This window comes from Synchiropus splendidus, chromosome 18 (assembly GCF_027744825.2).
Source record: "Synchiropus splendidus isolate RoL2022-P1 chromosome 18, RoL_Sspl_1.0, whole genome shotgun sequence".
Classification (NCBI taxonomy): Eukaryota; Metazoa; Chordata; class Actinopteri; order Syngnathiformes; family Callionymidae; genus Synchiropus; species Synchiropus splendidus.
The window spans coordinates 568,302-585,167 of NC_071351.1; the positions used below are offsets into that span (position 1 = coordinate 568,302).

Sequence of the window (16,866 nt, forward strand, 5' to 3'; positions counted from 1 at the left end):
TAGACTGTCGTGAAGGATATTCAGAAGGGTTTGAAATACTTCATTTTATCTGCACTTCATTTGAATATGAATCAACATAACCATGGACGAGACGTTCAAGATAAAGGCAATTTATTTCAAAGTATATTTTCAATATTCCGTCAATGTATTTTGAGGAACAAGCAAAACACACAAAATGGGCAAGAAAACCAAGAAAAATGTCTTAAAACAAGAACACGCTATATTCACTGCTGAAGTGGTGGTGCTGACTAAAAGAGCAAGACGCAAAAAAGGCATAAAAATTCCGACATAGTTTTAGTCCGACCTCAAAATACAGGCATGGGGCGGCATATGGCCCATGTCTGACATGAAGGCACTTCATTAGGACACATCTTACTGAGCAAAAAGACTGAAAATGAGACGTACTCACCCCAACAGCTTCATATCTATGATGATAGGGGAAACGAGTGAATTTCTGTCACACAGAAGAGGTAGAAACGTTTGATGGAGCTAGTTACCGAGCAGTGGTGTGGTGACGCCGCCTCCTCTCCAAGGCAGTCGGCATGAATGGAGGGCGTCCCGCTGAGGGCGGGGCGAAGACAGCGCCAAGAGAAAACAGTTGCATGAAACATGTTCAACAAACAGAGAGAGAGAGCGCAGCAGGGAGGATCCAGGTTCACTGCTGGTGAGTTGAAATCAAACCTACGGCCTTCACACTACAGGCGCACCGGGGTTCTTCCCTGACCAGTGGCTGGTCACATGAGGAGCACTGGATCTGCAGTCACCAGATCATAACCAGCCGCCTTTTACCCAGTTGTCAAAAAGACTGCAAATGGCCCACAACCCGCCAAGTGGCAGGGTCAGTCTTTTAAGCTCTATTGGCCTGTGAAAAGTGTCCTAGGGCCCCAGGCTGCGGCTGAGTGGAGAGGACAATGAGTCTATCACGCCACCTCCTTTTCCAGATGTTGTCCTTGTTAACTGGGACGCAGAAGGCCGGAAGCCCTGCCTCCTTAAGATTAAAGGGAATTCGGGTCACATCGAGAAGCCCGAGAACTAGACACAGAACTTTAGTGAAGCGAGCCCTCCAGGGTCCCGCCGGTCAGCCACCACAGAGATGTGGATGAAAACTGGGTTCTGGTCCAGGACCAGCAATTTATTGAGGAAAAAAAATAGTGCCAAATACATCAGACGAAATATTCAAGCCATGCAGGAGTCTGAGCCAAACGCTCCAGAACAGAGTTTGGTCCGGGCTGCGGCTCGATGAACCCCACGGCTCTGGTCGGCCCTCTGGACCCAGGTTCTTCTCAGGTGAAACCAGGTCAGAGAGCTTCAATAGTCCAGTTCAGGGACACAAGATCGAGAAACCTCACTCAATAGAAGGCAGACCTTTGCTTCGTCTGCTCTTGGTTGTGAAGCTCACCGTCTATATCAGGGGTGGCCAACCAGTCAGGGGCTAAGAGCCACATTGTTTTACTTTGTTGCTGGAAAGAGCCACATCCCACAAATATGTAAGGACAATGAATAACAGGTGAAACACATGCCATGCGTTTAGTTTAGGGAATGACAAGGTTTGGTGAAGAGCCGCATGAGACTGGGAAAAGAGCCGCATGTGGCTCGGGAGCCACGGGTTGGCCACCCCTGCTCTATATGGGACAGTACGGACCACAGGTCTCACCTGTCCATAGGTGAGGAAGGCAGTGGTTCACCGGACGACCAGGCGTGGGGAAGCTGTTGAGGGTGCTCTTATTAATGGGACTGTTGCGAGGTCACATGACGGAGCAGCTCTTGGTCTTAGTCTTCCTCTTGAAAGAGGAGCAGTTTAGATTGGACCTACTGGGCGTGTGCAGGAAGTCAGCCCTCTGTGCGGGCTTGTTCAGGAAGGTTGACGCTGCCGCTCGGAACACACTGTGGATGCTCTTCTCTGAGGCGAAGGTGGAACACTCCAGGTACGCCTCTGCCCCCAACTGCTGGGCCAGCGCTGCACCCTGGACAAGCAACAAAAGGAGGGAGACCGATCATGACGGCCTGGGAAAGAGGCTCACTCTGAACTGCTGGGACACGATCTGCTTTCCCCTGCGTTCTTTACCTCTGTATTTCAGCACATTTGAATGGTTCACGAGGGTCCGGTCTTTACACTGCCGGTCTTGTTCTCTCACCTGTTCATACGAGACAGGGCCCAGCCTCTGACTGGACAATTCCGTCAACGTGCACACGTCTGTGCGCAGGTCCGTCTTGCAGCCAATCAGGAGGACGCGAGTTGTTGGGCAAAAGTCCAGAATCTCACTTTTCCACTGGAGGAGGCAAAGACGCACGGTGAGAGCAAGCAGAAGATGAGGAGAGACGCAGACGCAGACCTTTTTCAGGATGCTGTCCAACAGGTCTGGGCGACTGATGTCGAAGCACAGCAGGACGGCGTCAGAGTCGCTGTAGCACAGCGGCCGTACGTTGTCGTAGTAGGGAGAACCTTGGAGAGGGAAGAAGAACAGGAGTTCTGCAGCAGCTCTCTCGAAACACGCACACATATGGTGGAGGTCGGTATGAAGGTAGGACGACAGAGCCCATCACCTTATGGGTGTCTCTAGTCACATGACGAGTCGGCTGAGCGTGACATGCAGACTCAAGAAGATCCAAGTCGGTCCTCAATCTCAAGCCTGACCTACCGTTACAGGACACAGAAACCGGCACCGCTGACTGGAACTGTGGACAACCTGTGCCACGTATAGATACACCATTCCTTCATAGTTCTTGCAGTGCCAAAGATCAATCCACTCATTTTACAGACCCCAAAAATGATATGGACTCACAACACTGTCTGACATTTGTCAACAGCCGAGACCAACAACAGTTTGGCCCACTGTTCTGGGTGCGTGCCAGTCACATGACAGGATGCATCACCACAGGTTGCGAGGAGCCAGAGACCGACATCACGAGGTCCATGGTCGTGGTCGGTCGGCAAAATACAGACATACCATGACCCACTCGCACACGGCTCACTCCAGCACTGAGGCAGAAGTGGGTCACCATTCACGAGGTTGCACTTGTGGGGAGGGGGAAGGACGACCCGGTCTTCTGGGCAGCTGGTCTGGTTGTCCCACCAGAGAGGGATGAAGCCCAGCACTTGGTCTGCTCGTGCAAGTGTGGCCATCAAAGCTCCATCGAAACACAGCCAGCGACACCTCTCTGACGTCAGCATGCCCCCGGGCAGGTGAGCACCTCTTCCACACCCTGGCGGGACCAGGCCACCCACCGGAGGTGTCCCACAGGCTCAGCTCCACTCGCTGCTCCTCCAGCTCCAGAGCGGCAGAGTAGTTCTCCAACACGGCCGGGACGTACGACTGCGGAACACGACAACATTCAACCCTACTCCCTCGGGAGACGTGACGCACTCGCTGCATTTCACACCAACCTCCGGGTAGCAGTCCTGTCAGCAGAGTGATCGAGACTGTCCCGAGGTCGGACAGCGTGTGGCCCCACCCCCCCGCTCACCTGTTCACCTGCCTCGCCAGGAGTCAGAGACCGTGGTGTGTTGGGCAGGGTGTCAGGGTGAGCGGCGACACGAGGTTCGGTGAAACTCACTGAGCAGAGGACAAAGGATGTAAAGCGAGACAGGTCTTGCTTGTGTTGTGTGTTCGTGGCCAGGTGCCAGGCTTCCAAGATAGTGAGCTGAGTGAGTTTCACCATCAGAAACGAGTGGTAAAAACACTCTTCTCCAGAATCATCTCATGTGGAAGATGCAGTTGTGCAGGTCATCAGAGGGCAGTCAGCGGTGCCGAAACTGCACTAGGGACGGACGGACGGACGGACGGTAATGGACCAGACGCCAGTGGCACACGTGCTGAGGACAAGAGGAAGTGCACTGAGAACATGAGCATGTTCAGGAAGTGACTTGTTTTTAGTCAGTCTGAACAGGGCGGACCCACACGGCGGCGGCGGCAGCAGCAACACAGCGGCCCAGAAGCATGTGCGAGCTGTCACAGGGCGTGCAGTGGAAGTGCTGCACATCTCTGCGTGCGGTCGCCCGACACGTTTCCTGTTGTGGCAGCGACTCTGCTGCGAAGTCAGTTGCTTCCTCATCACCACATCCTCTCGTCCTCCACCTGCAGCCAAAGGAACATGTTCCCTCTCTTCATTGTTCTTGTGTGTAAGTAGCTCCGACTCTGTTCCCAGCGTGAAGAAGCGGGCTCACACTTTCCCTTGTTTGGCAGGTTTCTCAGCCGTCTGTCGATGTCAGCAACTTCCCAGCGGTGAGGAAACTTCTTTTCTCTGGTGTCAAGTGTTTCTTAACCCTCAAACAGACAGACAGAAGCAGCAGGAAGCCCAGGCTTTTGAAGCTGGAGACTCCATTCACTTCAGCTTCTGTGTCCCGCTAAAGTGTCTTCAGACCACTCCCGATCTGACTGCACACCTCGCTCATTCTCTTGTTAATCTCTCTTTCAATGACCCGTAACAGCCGTCCACTTGAGCGGTCCAAGCCTCAATAACTGGTTCTTCTGCAGGTGAGCTGGAGCTGGTGCTGCTGCCAACATGGCAAGACTTCTTCAGCAACGAGATCCTGCAGTTTCACTGCAGAGTCAACGCCTCCAATTGGACCCTCAGCGCAGACTGGACCTTCCGCTGGTACAGAGATGGAAATGAGCTTCTTGGTTCTGACCCAATGGTGACTTTAACAGAGCAATCCAAGATGAGCGTGAAAGCAGCTCGGTACTATTCCGGAAACTATTCCTGCACGGTCAGTGACGGATCAGACAGAGGAGTCCAAAAGAGCAACCTGCTGCAGATCAGAGTCCACGGTGAGTGTCTGGTCCACGGCACTTCATATTGCCTCCTTCCTTGGTGAGATGCAGTCAAGTGCGACGCCAGACGCTCACATTCGCCCACAAACGTGGCCGCCAAGGCTTGCGATTCATTCATAAATGTTCAACTGTACAGGGACCAGGTAAACAAACATGGCTGACCGCGAGATCCATCTCTCTCCATGTTATCTCCATGTCTCCACGTTGTTGTGACAGCGTACATCCTGACCGTGTGGGACACATCAGTAGTTTCTCTGTCAGTTGGCTGGATTAAAAGGCAGCTGAACAACTCCAGTAGTCACATTCCCCACCTTTACCTCTCAGACTCCGCCATCCAAACCTCAGTGTGAGGAGCTCAAAGAGCGCTCACTACAGGCTGAGTCATCGGTTCATTTTCTCCATCCACAGTGCACAGAAGTCTGCTCATCCAGGTTTAAACAAGTGAGGCAAAAGATGAAGAGAAGAGCAGAACTCTGCATTTTCTGTGTTTCTATTGAAACAGGAAGTTGTGGTTTGACACAATGTAGACAACAAGCACTTGGTTCAGACACTAACTGAAGAGCTTCTCCTCAGATGTTCCCACTCCCACTGCGACTCTGGTGACCCACTGGCAGCACGTGTTTCCTGAGGAGCGCGTGGACATGAGCTGCAGTGTGGACAGCGGCGTCGGCTGGACCTTCTCGTGGTTTCAAGACCAAAGACCTCTTCGGGCAGACGGCTCCCTCAGCTTCAACTCTGACAGATCCACTCTCTCCATCGGCTCTGCCTCGGTTTCTCACGCGGGAACATACCAGTGTCAGGCCCAGCTGCCCGGGAGGACGGTGGAAACAAGCACCAGTGGCAACATCGCTATCGCGGTTCACAGTGAGTCAGACACCTCTGAACTTCAGCGGGTCACAGAGTGACATCTGTTTCTTCCAGAGTCGCTGCCCACAGTCAGCATGACCAAGCAGCCGGACCACCGGCAGATGTTCTCAGGAGAGCTGCTGACCCTCAGCTGTCATGTGAACATCCCCAGTAGATGGACATACCTCTGGTTCCATGACAACAGGAGGCTGGACCAAAACTCCAGCAGCCTACACATCCCAGGCCTGAAACCTGGAGACACGGGACCTTACAGCTGTGGGGTACAACGGGGAGGAGGCCAGGTCTTCCTCGCTGAACCACATTCCAGACTCCAGCTGACAGTGGACGGTGAGGTTCCAGTCGAGCTTTAGCAACATCTCCTTCAGATACAGGTGGTACAGCTCCTCAGCCAGGTGCATCGGCGACCACTGGGTCTGCTCACTTAGACTGCAGTTGCTGTGCCTCTCAATTGGATCAGGAGCTGGCTCAGATCCTCCTTCAGCTCAAGAGTCCAGGGCACTCGCCTTCTCATTTGGTTCAGACACTAACTGAAGAGCTTCTCCTCAGATGTTCCCACTCCCACTGCGACTCTGGTGACCCACTGGCAGCACGTGTTTCCTGAGGAGCGCGTGGACATGAGCTGCAGTGTGGACAGCGGCGTCGGCTGGACCTTCTCGTGGTTTCGAGACCAAAGACCTCTTCGGGCAGACGGCTCCCTCAGCTTCAACTCCGACAGATCCACTCTCTCCATTGGCTCTGCCTTGGTTTCTCACGCGGGAACATACCAGTGTCAGGCCCAGCTGCCCGGGAGGACGGTGGAAACAAGCACCAGCGGCACCATCGTTCTCGCGGTTCACAGTGAGTCAACACCTCTGAACTTCAGCGGGTCACCAAGTGACATCTGTTTCTTCCAGAGTCGCTGCCCACAGTCAGCATGACCAAGCAGCCGGACCACCGGCAGATGTTCTCAGGAGAGCTGCTGACCCTCAGCTGTCATGTGAACATCCCCAGTAGATGGACATACCTCTGGTTCCATGACAACAGGAGGCTGGACCAAAACTCCAGCAGCCTACACATCCCAGCCCTGAAACCTGGAGACACGGGACCTTACAGCTGTGGGGTACAACGGGGAGGAGGCCAGGTCTTCCTCGCTGAACCACATTCCAGACTCCAGCTGACAGTGGACGGTGAGGTTCCAGTCGAGCTTTAGCAACATCTCCTTCAGATACAGGCGGTACAGCTCCTCAGCCAGGTGCATCGGCGACCACTGGGTCTGCTCACTTAGACTGCAGTTGCTGTGCCTCTCAATTGGATCAGGAGCTGGCTCAGATCCTCCTTCAGCTCAAGAGTCCAGGGCACTCGCCTTCTCATTTGGTTCAGACACTAACTGAAGAGCTTCTCCTCAGATGTTCCCACTCCCACTGCGACTCTGGTGACCCACTGGCAGGACGTGTTTCCTGAGGAGCGCGTGGACATGAGCTGCAGTGTGGACAGCGGCGTCGGCTGGACCTTCTCGTGGTTTCAAGACCAAAGACCTCTTCGGGCAGACGGCTCCCTCAGCTTCAACTCTGACAGATCCACTCTCTCCATCGGCTCTGCCTCGGTTTCTCACGCGGGAACATACCAGTGTCAGGCCCAGCTGCCCGGGAGGACGGTGGAAACAAGCACCAGCGGCACCATCGTTCTCATGCTTCACAGTGAGTCAACACCTCTGAACTTCAGCGGGTCAGAGAGTGACATCTGTGTCTTCCAGAGTCGCTGCCCACAGTCAGCATGACCAAGCAGCCGGACCACCGGCAGATGTTCTCAGGAGAGCTGCTGACCCTCAGCTGTCATGTGAACATCCCCAGTAGATGGACATACCTCTGGTTCCATGCCAACAGGAGGCTGGACCAAAACTCCAGCAGCCTACACATCCCAGGCCTGAAACCTGGAGACACGGGACCTTACAGCTGTGGGGTACAACGGGGAGGAGGCCAGGTCTTCCTCGCTGAACCACATTCCAGACTCCAGCTGACAGTAGACGGTGAGGTTCCAGTCGAGCTTTAGCAACATCTCCTTCAGATACAGGTGGTACAGCTCCTCAGCCAGGTGCATCGGCGACCACTGGGTCTGCTCACTTAGACTGCAGTTGCTGTGCCTCTCAATTGGATCAGGAGCTGGCTCAGATCCTCCTTCAGCTCAAGAGTCCAGGGCACTTGGTGCTCTCTTTTGGTTCAGACACTAACTGAAGAGCTTCTCCTCAGATGTTCCCACTCCCACTGCGACTCTGGTGACCCGCTGGCAGGACGTGTTTCCTGAGGAGCGCGTGGACATGAGCTGCAGTGTGGACAGCGGCGTTGGCTGGACCTTCTCGTGGTTTCGAGACCAAAGACCTCTTCGGGCAGACGGCTCCCTCAGCTTCAACTCTGACAGATCCACTCTCTCCATCGGCTCTGCCTCGGTTTCTCACGCGGGAACATACCAGTGTCAGGCCCAGCTGCCCGGGAGGACGGTGGAAACAAGCACCAGCGGCACCATCGTTCTCATGCTTCACAGTGAGTCAACACCTCTGAACTTCAGCGGGTCAGAGAGTGACATCTGTGTCTTCCAGAGTCGCTGCCCACAGTCAGCATGACCAAGCAGCCGGACCACCGGCAGATGTTCTCAGGAGAGCTGCTGACCCTCAGCTGTCATGTGAACATCCCCAGTAGATGGACATACCTCTGGTTCCATGCCAACAGGAGGCTGGACCAAAACTCCAGCAGCCTACACATCCCAGGCCTGAAACCTGGAGACACGGGACCTTACAGCTGTGGGGTACAACGGGGAGGAGGCCAGGTCTTCCTCGCTGAACCACATTCCAGACTCCAGCTGACAGTAGACGGTGAGGTTCCAGTCGAGCTTTAGCAACATCTCCTTCAGATACAGGTGGTACAGCTCCTCAGCCAGGTGCATCGGCGACCACTGGGTCTGCTCACTTAGACTGCAGTTGCTGTGCCTCTCAATTGGATCAGGAGCTGGCTCAGATCCTCCTTCAGCTCAAGAGTCCAGGGCACTTGGTGCTCTCTTTTGGTTCAGACACTAACTGAAGAGCTTCTCCTCAGATGTTCCCACTCCCACTGCGACTCTGGTGACCCGCTGGCAGGACGTGTTTCCTGAGGAGCGCGTGGACATGAGCTGCAGTGTGGACAGCGGCGTTGGCTGGACCTTCTCGTGGTTTCGAGACCAAAGACCTCTTCGGGCAGACGGCTCCCTCAGCTTCAACTCTGACAGATCCACTCTCTCCATCGGCTCTGCCTCGGTTTCTCACGCGGGAACATACCAGTGTCAGGCCCAGCTGCCCGGGAGGACGGTGGAAACAAGCACCAACGGCAACATCACTATCGCGGTTCACAGTGAGTTTTTTTTTTTCGGGTGTTGCTATAGGTGACTAGAGGTTTTTCAAGTTTTGCAACATGAACTTTCATAAATGCTACTGTGTTGTGTGTGTTTGGAAGAAAGGCCAAGACTCGGTGGTGTTGGCTGTGACCAGAGCTCACTGGTCTGCTTGTCTGTGCAGAACTTCCACGCGCGGTCATCACCCTGTCAACCAAATGGTCTGAGGTATTCTCCACTGACAGTCTGGAGCTGCGGTGCGAGGTTCAGGAGGATCAGAAGGACTGGAACTACACCTGGTGCGTCTTTGGCAAAATACATGTACTCGTATCAGCCGAAACATCATGTACACTGTTTACAGTCCAAGAACTGCAGTCTGAAGAAGTAAGATTTCAGCCTGCTGAATGACTGCAGGTCCACTCTGAACACTGCAGGTACAGAGGGGCGGAGGAAATCCAGCAACATTCCAGCCAACACACTGTCACTCCACAAAATGACCCGGACCAGGGAGAGTACAAGTGCAAGGGCCAGCGGAGCAACCAGAGACCAAGCCAATCCCTGAAGAGCGAGCCCTTTAAGACCAAGAACCTCCGTGAGTGTCCGACATCGGGAACTTGAGTGAGCAGACTGGTGCTCAGGGAGTAGCACGGAGCAGTGAGACCAGAGCTCATGCCTTGATGTTTGAAGTGAACTAGTCAGAAAGGTTTGGAACAAGTCAAAAGATGTGACTTGGTTGGAAAGGTGAACATGTTGACTGATTTTCTGTGGGAAACCATGAAGAACACCCTCTGTTTCCAACCTCCAGTTCTGAAGAGACGAGTCCTTCTGTCCATCTCAGGATGTCTCATGTTCAGTCTCGTCACCGTCCTTCTGGGTTTCATCATTTACAGGGTTGTCCGGAAACCAGGTGCGAGCAAAACTCGGTCCAGTTAGTCCAGAGAGCTGCTTCATTCCTGCTATCCTGGTATCCTCACAGTGAGAAGGGAGGCCACGGTGGAGGAGGTGGACTTGTTCCTCACCATGGACCAGCTGAAGGAGCGAGTTGGCAGCGCACCATGTCAGCTGGTGGACTACATCACTGATATGGACGTTCCAGTCAAAGGTGAGCAACCAGGCGACGAGGGTTGGAGCGACACACTCATCTCATGATGCAATATTCAGCTCACAATACAACAGCTTTCACTGGTACGAGCACAACTTTCCAAAACACCTGCATCATACTCTGAAAGATTTGGTGCAGCTTCTTGGGTCATTTTCTCTCAGTTGTCCCCCTTAAATATAATATAGTATAATGTAACGTAAGATGTGAATCGAAATTTTTGGCACACCCCTAGTTATTTGTTTAAGGTGGCTGGAAGCCCCACAGCGCCAACTCGATGGTCCAGTACCGTAGCTGTTGTCGGCCGGCACCAGCGTCCACTTCACAGGAACCGTCTGTCCATCACTTTGTTCTGGTGGCAGAGAAAGAAGAGTCAAAGTTGCTGTGAAGTCAGGTTGTGCAGCGAAGCTGAGGAGTCACCCCACCAGACTGAGTCAACTCTCCCCACCAGCATCAAGATGCTGGGTGCAGCTTCCTGCACAGGCCCAGGCCGCAGACACCCGTCAAAATAAAAGGGAGAGTCGCGCACTTCCAGCTGCAGCGCCAGTCAGTACAGGATCCGAGAAAGTTCAGGTCCATTTTTTTTTCAAAAAAGAACAACTTTATTGAAACACCGTAAGCAATGACAAAGGATGACCGAGAAAAGTGTGGTAAAGCAGTGAACACGTCGCGAACAGCAGCAGACCTTTGTTGACTTACTTGGAATTTTGTCCATATTACTCTTGTAATGAATGAATCAATGTCCTGCTACTACGACGTTCTGCTCATCTCTGAAGCACGATGTTTAACTCCCTTCTATAAACCACGCTGAAACCTGATCAGTCTGCCCAAAAACCGTGCTTTTCTCTGAAACCTTTCAGAAGCCGAAGCGGAGCAAAACGGAAGCAGCTCGCCTGACGCGATGCTGTCACCTCTGGAGCAGAGTGCAGAGTCAGGTCAGTGACAGCTGAGGGTGGAACCTCTTGGAAGAGATGGTAACGCAGTTGCTTCTGCAGAGGCCACCGAGAGTCCGGACCACCCTGAAAACGGCCTGCTCACTTTCAGGCAGTGAGCAGGAGCGGCTGACTCCCTGCTGGACAGACGCCCTGTCGCTTGTTAAACGTGTTCAAGAGGTGTCGAGCAACAAACGGCTAGAATTGCACTTCACACACGCGCGCGCAACCCGAATGTTGCTGGGGTCACTCACCTTTCCTGCCAGACTTGTTCTAATAAATGCTTTCCATCTGCTGCTTTGTGGAATGAGGCGCCCCCGTATGGTGATGAAGCGTTATTCGGACAAATGTAGCCACCGACTCCTCTGACAGTCCATCAAACCGCTGTCCGTTCTTCCAAGACTCGGTGGCTGTCACGGCTGAGATCAGCTCGGCCGCTCATGACACTTGGCGTGAGTCACTGGGTCCTGAATGTGGAGCCGCTGGTCAGGCCTCGTGCCCTTGTCCTCCATCTAGTCAAGGTGACAGCTCCAAACACAGCAAGGAAGTCCTGGTGACACCACGTGGTAACAGAGCCTGCGAATGAGTGAAGCCCGGTCACAGAATTGAAAATTCGCCAGAGGAAGACCACCATCAAATTTCCACACCACAAGAAGGAGTTTCAAACAAATATTGGGTCCGAAAACATGGCGCTGTTTGAAATAGATTCAGGAATTTCGGAAGGACATTCATTTGGACCACGTGAATGTTAGTTTCCATCTCCAACATCAAAGGCAAAACATTTGCTGAAATCAATTCAGAAATAGTGGAAGGGGTCAAATAAACCCCGAGACACTTGAAGCCAGTGGAACTAGAGGTGAATGGCACATCTGCTGGTTGGAGCTGTATCGATTGGGAAACTTTTGTCAGGATTCCGTTGGTCAGAAAACGCACCAAATCACAGGTGCACCAGGCGCGCGGGGGGGTTATGGACGTGAAGTGAGAGTTTGTATTCTCTGAAAGCCTGAGGAGGATTTCAGTGCAGCAGACATGCAGAACCTCATTTGTCATGACACATGGAGAAGCATAGAAGAGACGGATCCAGGGAACCAATCTGTCCCCAAATCTGAGTCTTGCTATGGAGCCATTTTGTTCTTCTCGGATGACGGTGGGCATGACTCTCTCCAACGGCTTGGCAAGGACGTTTGTGTCACAGTTCAGTCGGGACAAAAGAAAGGATGACGGTGCATTTGGGCTTGGTTCTCTTCAACAGCCACCTCCGTGCTTTTGAGCTGAAATTCGAGTGAAACATTTGACTTGCCCACAGACTTCTGTCAGTTTGAGCCGTGTCTCCTGTCAGAAACAGATCTCGACAGGTTCTCCCATTCCTTTGCTGCTCCGACTGCAGGACCTACAGTCACAGGCAAGCCCTGACACAGTTGTCCGGAATTTGTTATTTTCATGAGGTGGTGATGGGGAGCCGAGGACCATCTCTCTGAACCACCCTCATCCAAGCAGAACAACATGCAGAGCTTGGGAGCAGTAAGAGGTGAGCTCAGCTCAGCACCGCCTGGAAGGCCATACAGAGACTGTGACTCAGACTCTGGTGTAGGACAAAGGAGGACGTGGCCGGGGAAAGGGATGTACAGGGGGGATGGACCATGAGTCAGTCTGACATCACAGTTGTAACTTTCCATGTCCTAAAGGCTCACAACTGTAACTGTTGTGAGGGGCCAACGTGCCAAAAAATAAGACTGCAAAACACCATGGGAGAAAATATAAACTTGAGTAACAAGGACATGAAATGAAATGTAGTTAGGGATATTAAGTGTAAATATGCCATGAAATATATTGGAATATTTCATTTGATTTGCACTTTATTTGAAGATGAATCAACTATGGACGAGGCAATTCATTTCAAAATATATTTTCAGTATTACTTCAATGTATTTTGAGGAACAAGAAAAACACAAAAATGGCCAATGAAATGACGAAAATTATAGTCTTCAAACAAGAACAAGCTATATTTACAGCTGAAGTGATGGTGAGGACTAAAAGAGAAAGACAAAAAAGACAGAAAAATGAGGACATATTAGTTGTAGTTTTAGTCTGACCTCAAACGGGCCACAAAAATACAGGCATCGGGCCACATAGGGCCCCTGTGCCACACTTTGCCCACACCTCATTGGTTAAACTATGTGGGCTTTGATTGGTTGGAACAACCTGAACCAGCCAAGGACTTTAAGGACTGGTTTGCGCGCGCACACACACATACGCACGCGCACGCACACACACACAGGTCAGGTCAAGGAGTGAGTTGACTCCGCGGCCCCAGTGATGGGCACAAAAAAAGATCTCAGAAATGGGTCTGACCCACGGAAGTCTGGAGGGAATGGTTCTACTTCTCACTTCATTGTCCCAGCTAGCCAGGCCACAAGACTCCCTCAAACCTGGCACAAAACTCTGAGCACGCAGGTGTTAATGGTGGACTTCATCGCTCTGGCACGGAGAGCAGTCAGCAGAAGATCAGAGTCCCTGCCACTCGGTGCTCTGCCCGGCACTTCCGAGTCAACAGAAGATCAGAGTCCCTGCGACTCGGTGGTCTGCCCGGCACTTCCAGTCCACAACAGCCTGTAGTTGGCTTTGAGGTAGATGAGCGTCTCCAGGTTCTTGGGCAGGACCTGAGCCCCGTCTGGATGCAGAGAGCGGTGGGCACGGGTGAAGATCCTGGCCACGGGGGAGCTCCTAGCTGGGATGGTCAGCGTGCGCCTGGCCACCTGGGCCAGAAGAGGGAAGTCCATCTCCTTGCGCCGCCAGTAGTGAAGCGGCTCCTCTTCGGTGGGTTCTTCCTGCAGGTAGATGGTCAGCTCCTGCTCCAGGCTCTTAGCCTGAGTTGCTGGTCTCTGCTTGATGAAGGAGAAGAGTTTGGAAGGTCGTGACGCCAAGGGGCAGACGGGCGCGGGGGCTTGGAGAGCGTGGGGGGGCTGATGCGGGTCTGTGTTCACAGACTTGGAAAGTTTGGGAAGTTCCTCCGCCAGGACCTGCCGGTGCCAGTCTGGGCTGCTGCTCCAGGTCAGCTTGAACTGGGGGTCCAGGACCGTGGCAGTGATGTAGAGGGGGTCCTCCAAGATAGGGGCCAGCTGGCACTCCACAGCCTGGCTGAGACAGGCCCGCAGTCCCGGGCAGTGTGGGGTCGCCACCTCGGAAAGGTGCTTGCGCAGACCCAGGACACAGGGCACAGCCAGACTGATGGACACGTGTCTGTCCTGGTCCTCGTCCCACTCCTTCTCTCCAAACATCAGGTCCCAGGCCTCGCTGAAGGGCTCCAGGGTCTCCATCAGGTCACGCAGCAGCGCCCTCTCTTGGGCGCCCAGTGTCAGTTCTCCAGCCCCACTCATCTCCTCCAGAAACTCCAGAGAGTCCAGCAGCCGCCCGAGAACCTACACCAACCACAGACCACATCTAGAAACACTTTCCTGTAGAGGCAACAGTGTGTGTATACCCGGCTGATCCTCACTTGTGACAAAACTCCACCTCGTGAGGACCATTTGGCTGGACACCATAAACCTAAGCCTCAGTTCGAGGATGAAGACTTCAAAATAAGTGGGTGGCTTCAGTTTGGTTCAGGTTAGCCACGTGTTTTGGATGGTTAGGTTTAGGAGAGGCTGGGGAAAGGTGGCTATGTTTTGCCATACTTGTGAGCACCAAGTCTTGACTAGCCTCCTTCTTGTGAGGACATTTTGGCCTGTCCTCACAAGGTTTAGAGGCTTGAAACGTCAGTCATAGTAGTTCATTTATAAGTGGGTTCCAGTTTGGTTCAGAGTCCTGGTTCAGGTGAGCCATGTGTTTTGGAGGGTTAGGTTTAGGGGGAGAGGCTGGGGAAAGGGTGATGGCAATGAGAGACCTGAGAGACCCACAGGGAGAGCAATACAAACGTGTGTGTGTGTGTGTATCCGGCACCAGAAAATGGCACGCACCTTCAACTGGGCTGCCCAGTCCTGGTCCTCGGTCAAGTTCTGGTCTGGGCCGTCAAACAGCTGACTCAGCTTGTCTTGAGGAACGGCAGAAGTGATGTAGCTGTAGAACTGAGCCGCTCGGGTCAGAGCAGCACAGAGCTGCGGACACGACCTCAGTCCGTCACAGACACAGCGGCCGAGCGCCCGAGAGAAGCAGCCCACCCGGGCGAGGCCGCACGCCGGGTCCTCGGCCGCCACCACGTCCCCGCTGCAGTCGCTTGGCAGTGCTGTCCGGTCCTCACCAGAAGCCGGGAAGATGGGCAGACAGCATGGCTGCACAGTCGCCATGGAAACCAGCGGGTCAGCCACGACGCGGAAGGATCTTCCCAGGATCCCATGGGAGAGACAGACCTCATCAAACTCTGACAGAACCTGATGGACGGGGCTGTTTGGGGCGAGAGGGAGACAGGCGAGGAGGGACGAGTGCATCTTCCAGTCCGGGGACAGGAAGTGACACGTCACCCCCAGGTACCTGTGGACAGACAGGGAGACAGTGAGGAGGAGACTGCAGAAGGGCCGGCGGTTCCTCACAGTTGGACTGGACAGATTCAGCATCAGGACGTCCCTCACCCACATGCTCCTCTCCAGAGGTCCAAGCTCAGACTGAGCGCCAGCGCCGAGCTCAGAGCCTGACAGATGGCCAGCTGGGCCTGGTAGGCGTACGCAGGGAGGAGCCGAGTCTGGATGCAGTGCTGGGGCTCCGGAGTGTAGCGAGGTTCGAGCAGCTGCAAAAGATCTCTGAAGCCCTGCTGCTCCACCAGAGACACCGGCTGGAGATCTCGAATGATCATTTTGGTGATGGCCTCAGAAATCCGAACCTGGCAAGAGAGGAGAACAGACTGGAGACTCAAGAGGAGGAGGTGACTGAAACACCGAGGTCTGGAGGGTGGAGCCCAACAGGCCCGGCCAAGAGGAGCAGGCCTGTGCCCTCTCCCCTGACCTGCTGGTTTGCTCTGACAGCCGTGCCAGAGAGGAGGCGCTCTCACCTGTCGCGGGTCCAGTTTCTCAAACTTGCCGTCGCCCCTGACTGGAGCTCTTCCTCCTTCGAGTCCGCCGGCGGCTCCCGCGCCCACAGCGCCCCCTACAGTGGAGCAACTGCAGTGCGCGAGGCGGCCGGTTCCGAGGTTCGAGGCCAGCGCGATGAGAGAGGTGGATGAGAAGCCTTCTCTCTTCATGTCCTTCCTCTTCACAAAGTCGTCGTAAATGGCCTGATGCTTGCGCTGCGAACACGCACATGAGCTGACGTCACATGACGTTGAGACAGTTTCCCAGAAAGAGCGCGTGGCATCACCGTGCGTGGTGAAGGCGAGAGACACCCTCAGGTTCACACACACACACACACGGCGCTGACGCAGCAGCAGAACCGGACCTTCCGGGATCCGTTCAGGACGTGGCGGCGGCGACAACAACCACCGAGTTACCTTGAGATGAGTCACGAAGTTGGACGTCACGCTCCGCTTCGCCTGGATTCTGGTGCCACAGGCCTTGCAGTTGGACTCGATTTTGCCATTCTCGCCTTCGAACACGATGTGAAAGTAGTCCAGGATGGAGACCTTGGACGCCATTTGGAGGACGCGGACTCCTCCTCAGCGAGGTCGCCAGCGGTTGGTCCACAAACACGCAGGACACTTGGCCCGAGAGACGGTGCCGAGGAGCGGAACCAGCCGCAGATGCGACGGTCTGTCGAGAGCAGCGGGCTGTTTCTGCTCCATCTGCGCCGCTGCAGGAGACGCTGGCTCCTGCTGGCCCGCCACAGCCGGAAGTGGAGCACGGCCACTCGGCTGAAGTCGCCCCCTTCCGGTAAAGTTCGGTCGAGGAGACGGCGGGAAAATGCTGATTCAGCCCTCCACGTGACGCACCTGCCG

The 16,866-nt window shown here is 54.1% G+C and overlaps 3 protein-coding genes across 3 annotated transcripts; 1 reads left to right on the forward strand and 2 right to left on the reverse strand.

Moving 5' to 3' along the window:
- Nucleotides 1-59: 59 nt before the first annotated feature.
- LOC128749204 (rho-related GTP-binding protein Rho6-like) lies at nucleotides 60-11,409 on the reverse strand. The gene is made up of 4 exons (XM_053848559.1): nucleotides 11,261-11,409; nucleotides 2,334-10,426; nucleotides 2,136-2,270; nucleotides 60-1,964 (listed from the first exon to the last, which is right to left on the reverse strand). Exons 2-4 carry the CDS (start codon nucleotides 2,499-2,501, stop codon nucleotides 1,746-1,748), a joined length of 522 nt encoding a protein of 173 aa, XP_053704534.1. The 5' UTR covers nucleotides 2,502-10,426; nucleotides 11,261-11,409; the 3' UTR covers nucleotides 60-1,745.
- On the forward strand, nucleotides 3,896-12,838 carry LOC128749194 (hemicentin-1-like). The gene is made up of 18 exons (XM_053848539.1): nucleotides 3,896-4,120; nucleotides 4,185-4,223; nucleotides 4,476-4,769; nucleotides 5,346-5,636; nucleotides 5,694-5,966; nucleotides 6,186-6,476; nucleotides 6,533-6,805; nucleotides 7,025-7,315; nucleotides 7,372-7,644; nucleotides 7,865-8,155; nucleotides 8,212-8,484; nucleotides 8,705-8,995; nucleotides 9,160-9,274; nucleotides 9,410-9,567; nucleotides 9,781-9,882; nucleotides 9,952-10,077; nucleotides 10,935-11,009; nucleotides 11,070-12,838. The coding sequence occupies exons 1-18, from the start codon at nucleotides 4,093-4,095 to the stop codon at nucleotides 11,123-11,125; spliced, it is 3,540 nt and encodes a 1,179-aa protein (XP_053704514.1). The 5' UTR covers nucleotides 3,896-4,092; the 3' UTR covers nucleotides 11,126-12,838.
- Nucleotides 10,438-16,786, reverse strand: si:dkey-109j17.5 (zinc finger BED domain-containing protein 4). Its single transcript, XM_053848548.1, has 5 exons — nucleotides 16,423-16,786; nucleotides 15,988-16,221; nucleotides 15,572-15,819; nucleotides 14,963-15,473; nucleotides 10,438-14,425 (listed from the first exon to the last, which is right to left on the reverse strand). The coding sequence occupies exons 1-5, from the start codon at nucleotides 16,564-16,566 to the stop codon at nucleotides 13,565-13,567; spliced, it is 1,998 nt and encodes a 665-aa protein (XP_053704523.1). The 5' UTR covers nucleotides 16,567-16,786; the 3' UTR covers nucleotides 10,438-13,564.
- Between the last annotated feature and the right edge of the window lie 80 nt (nucleotides 16,787-16,866).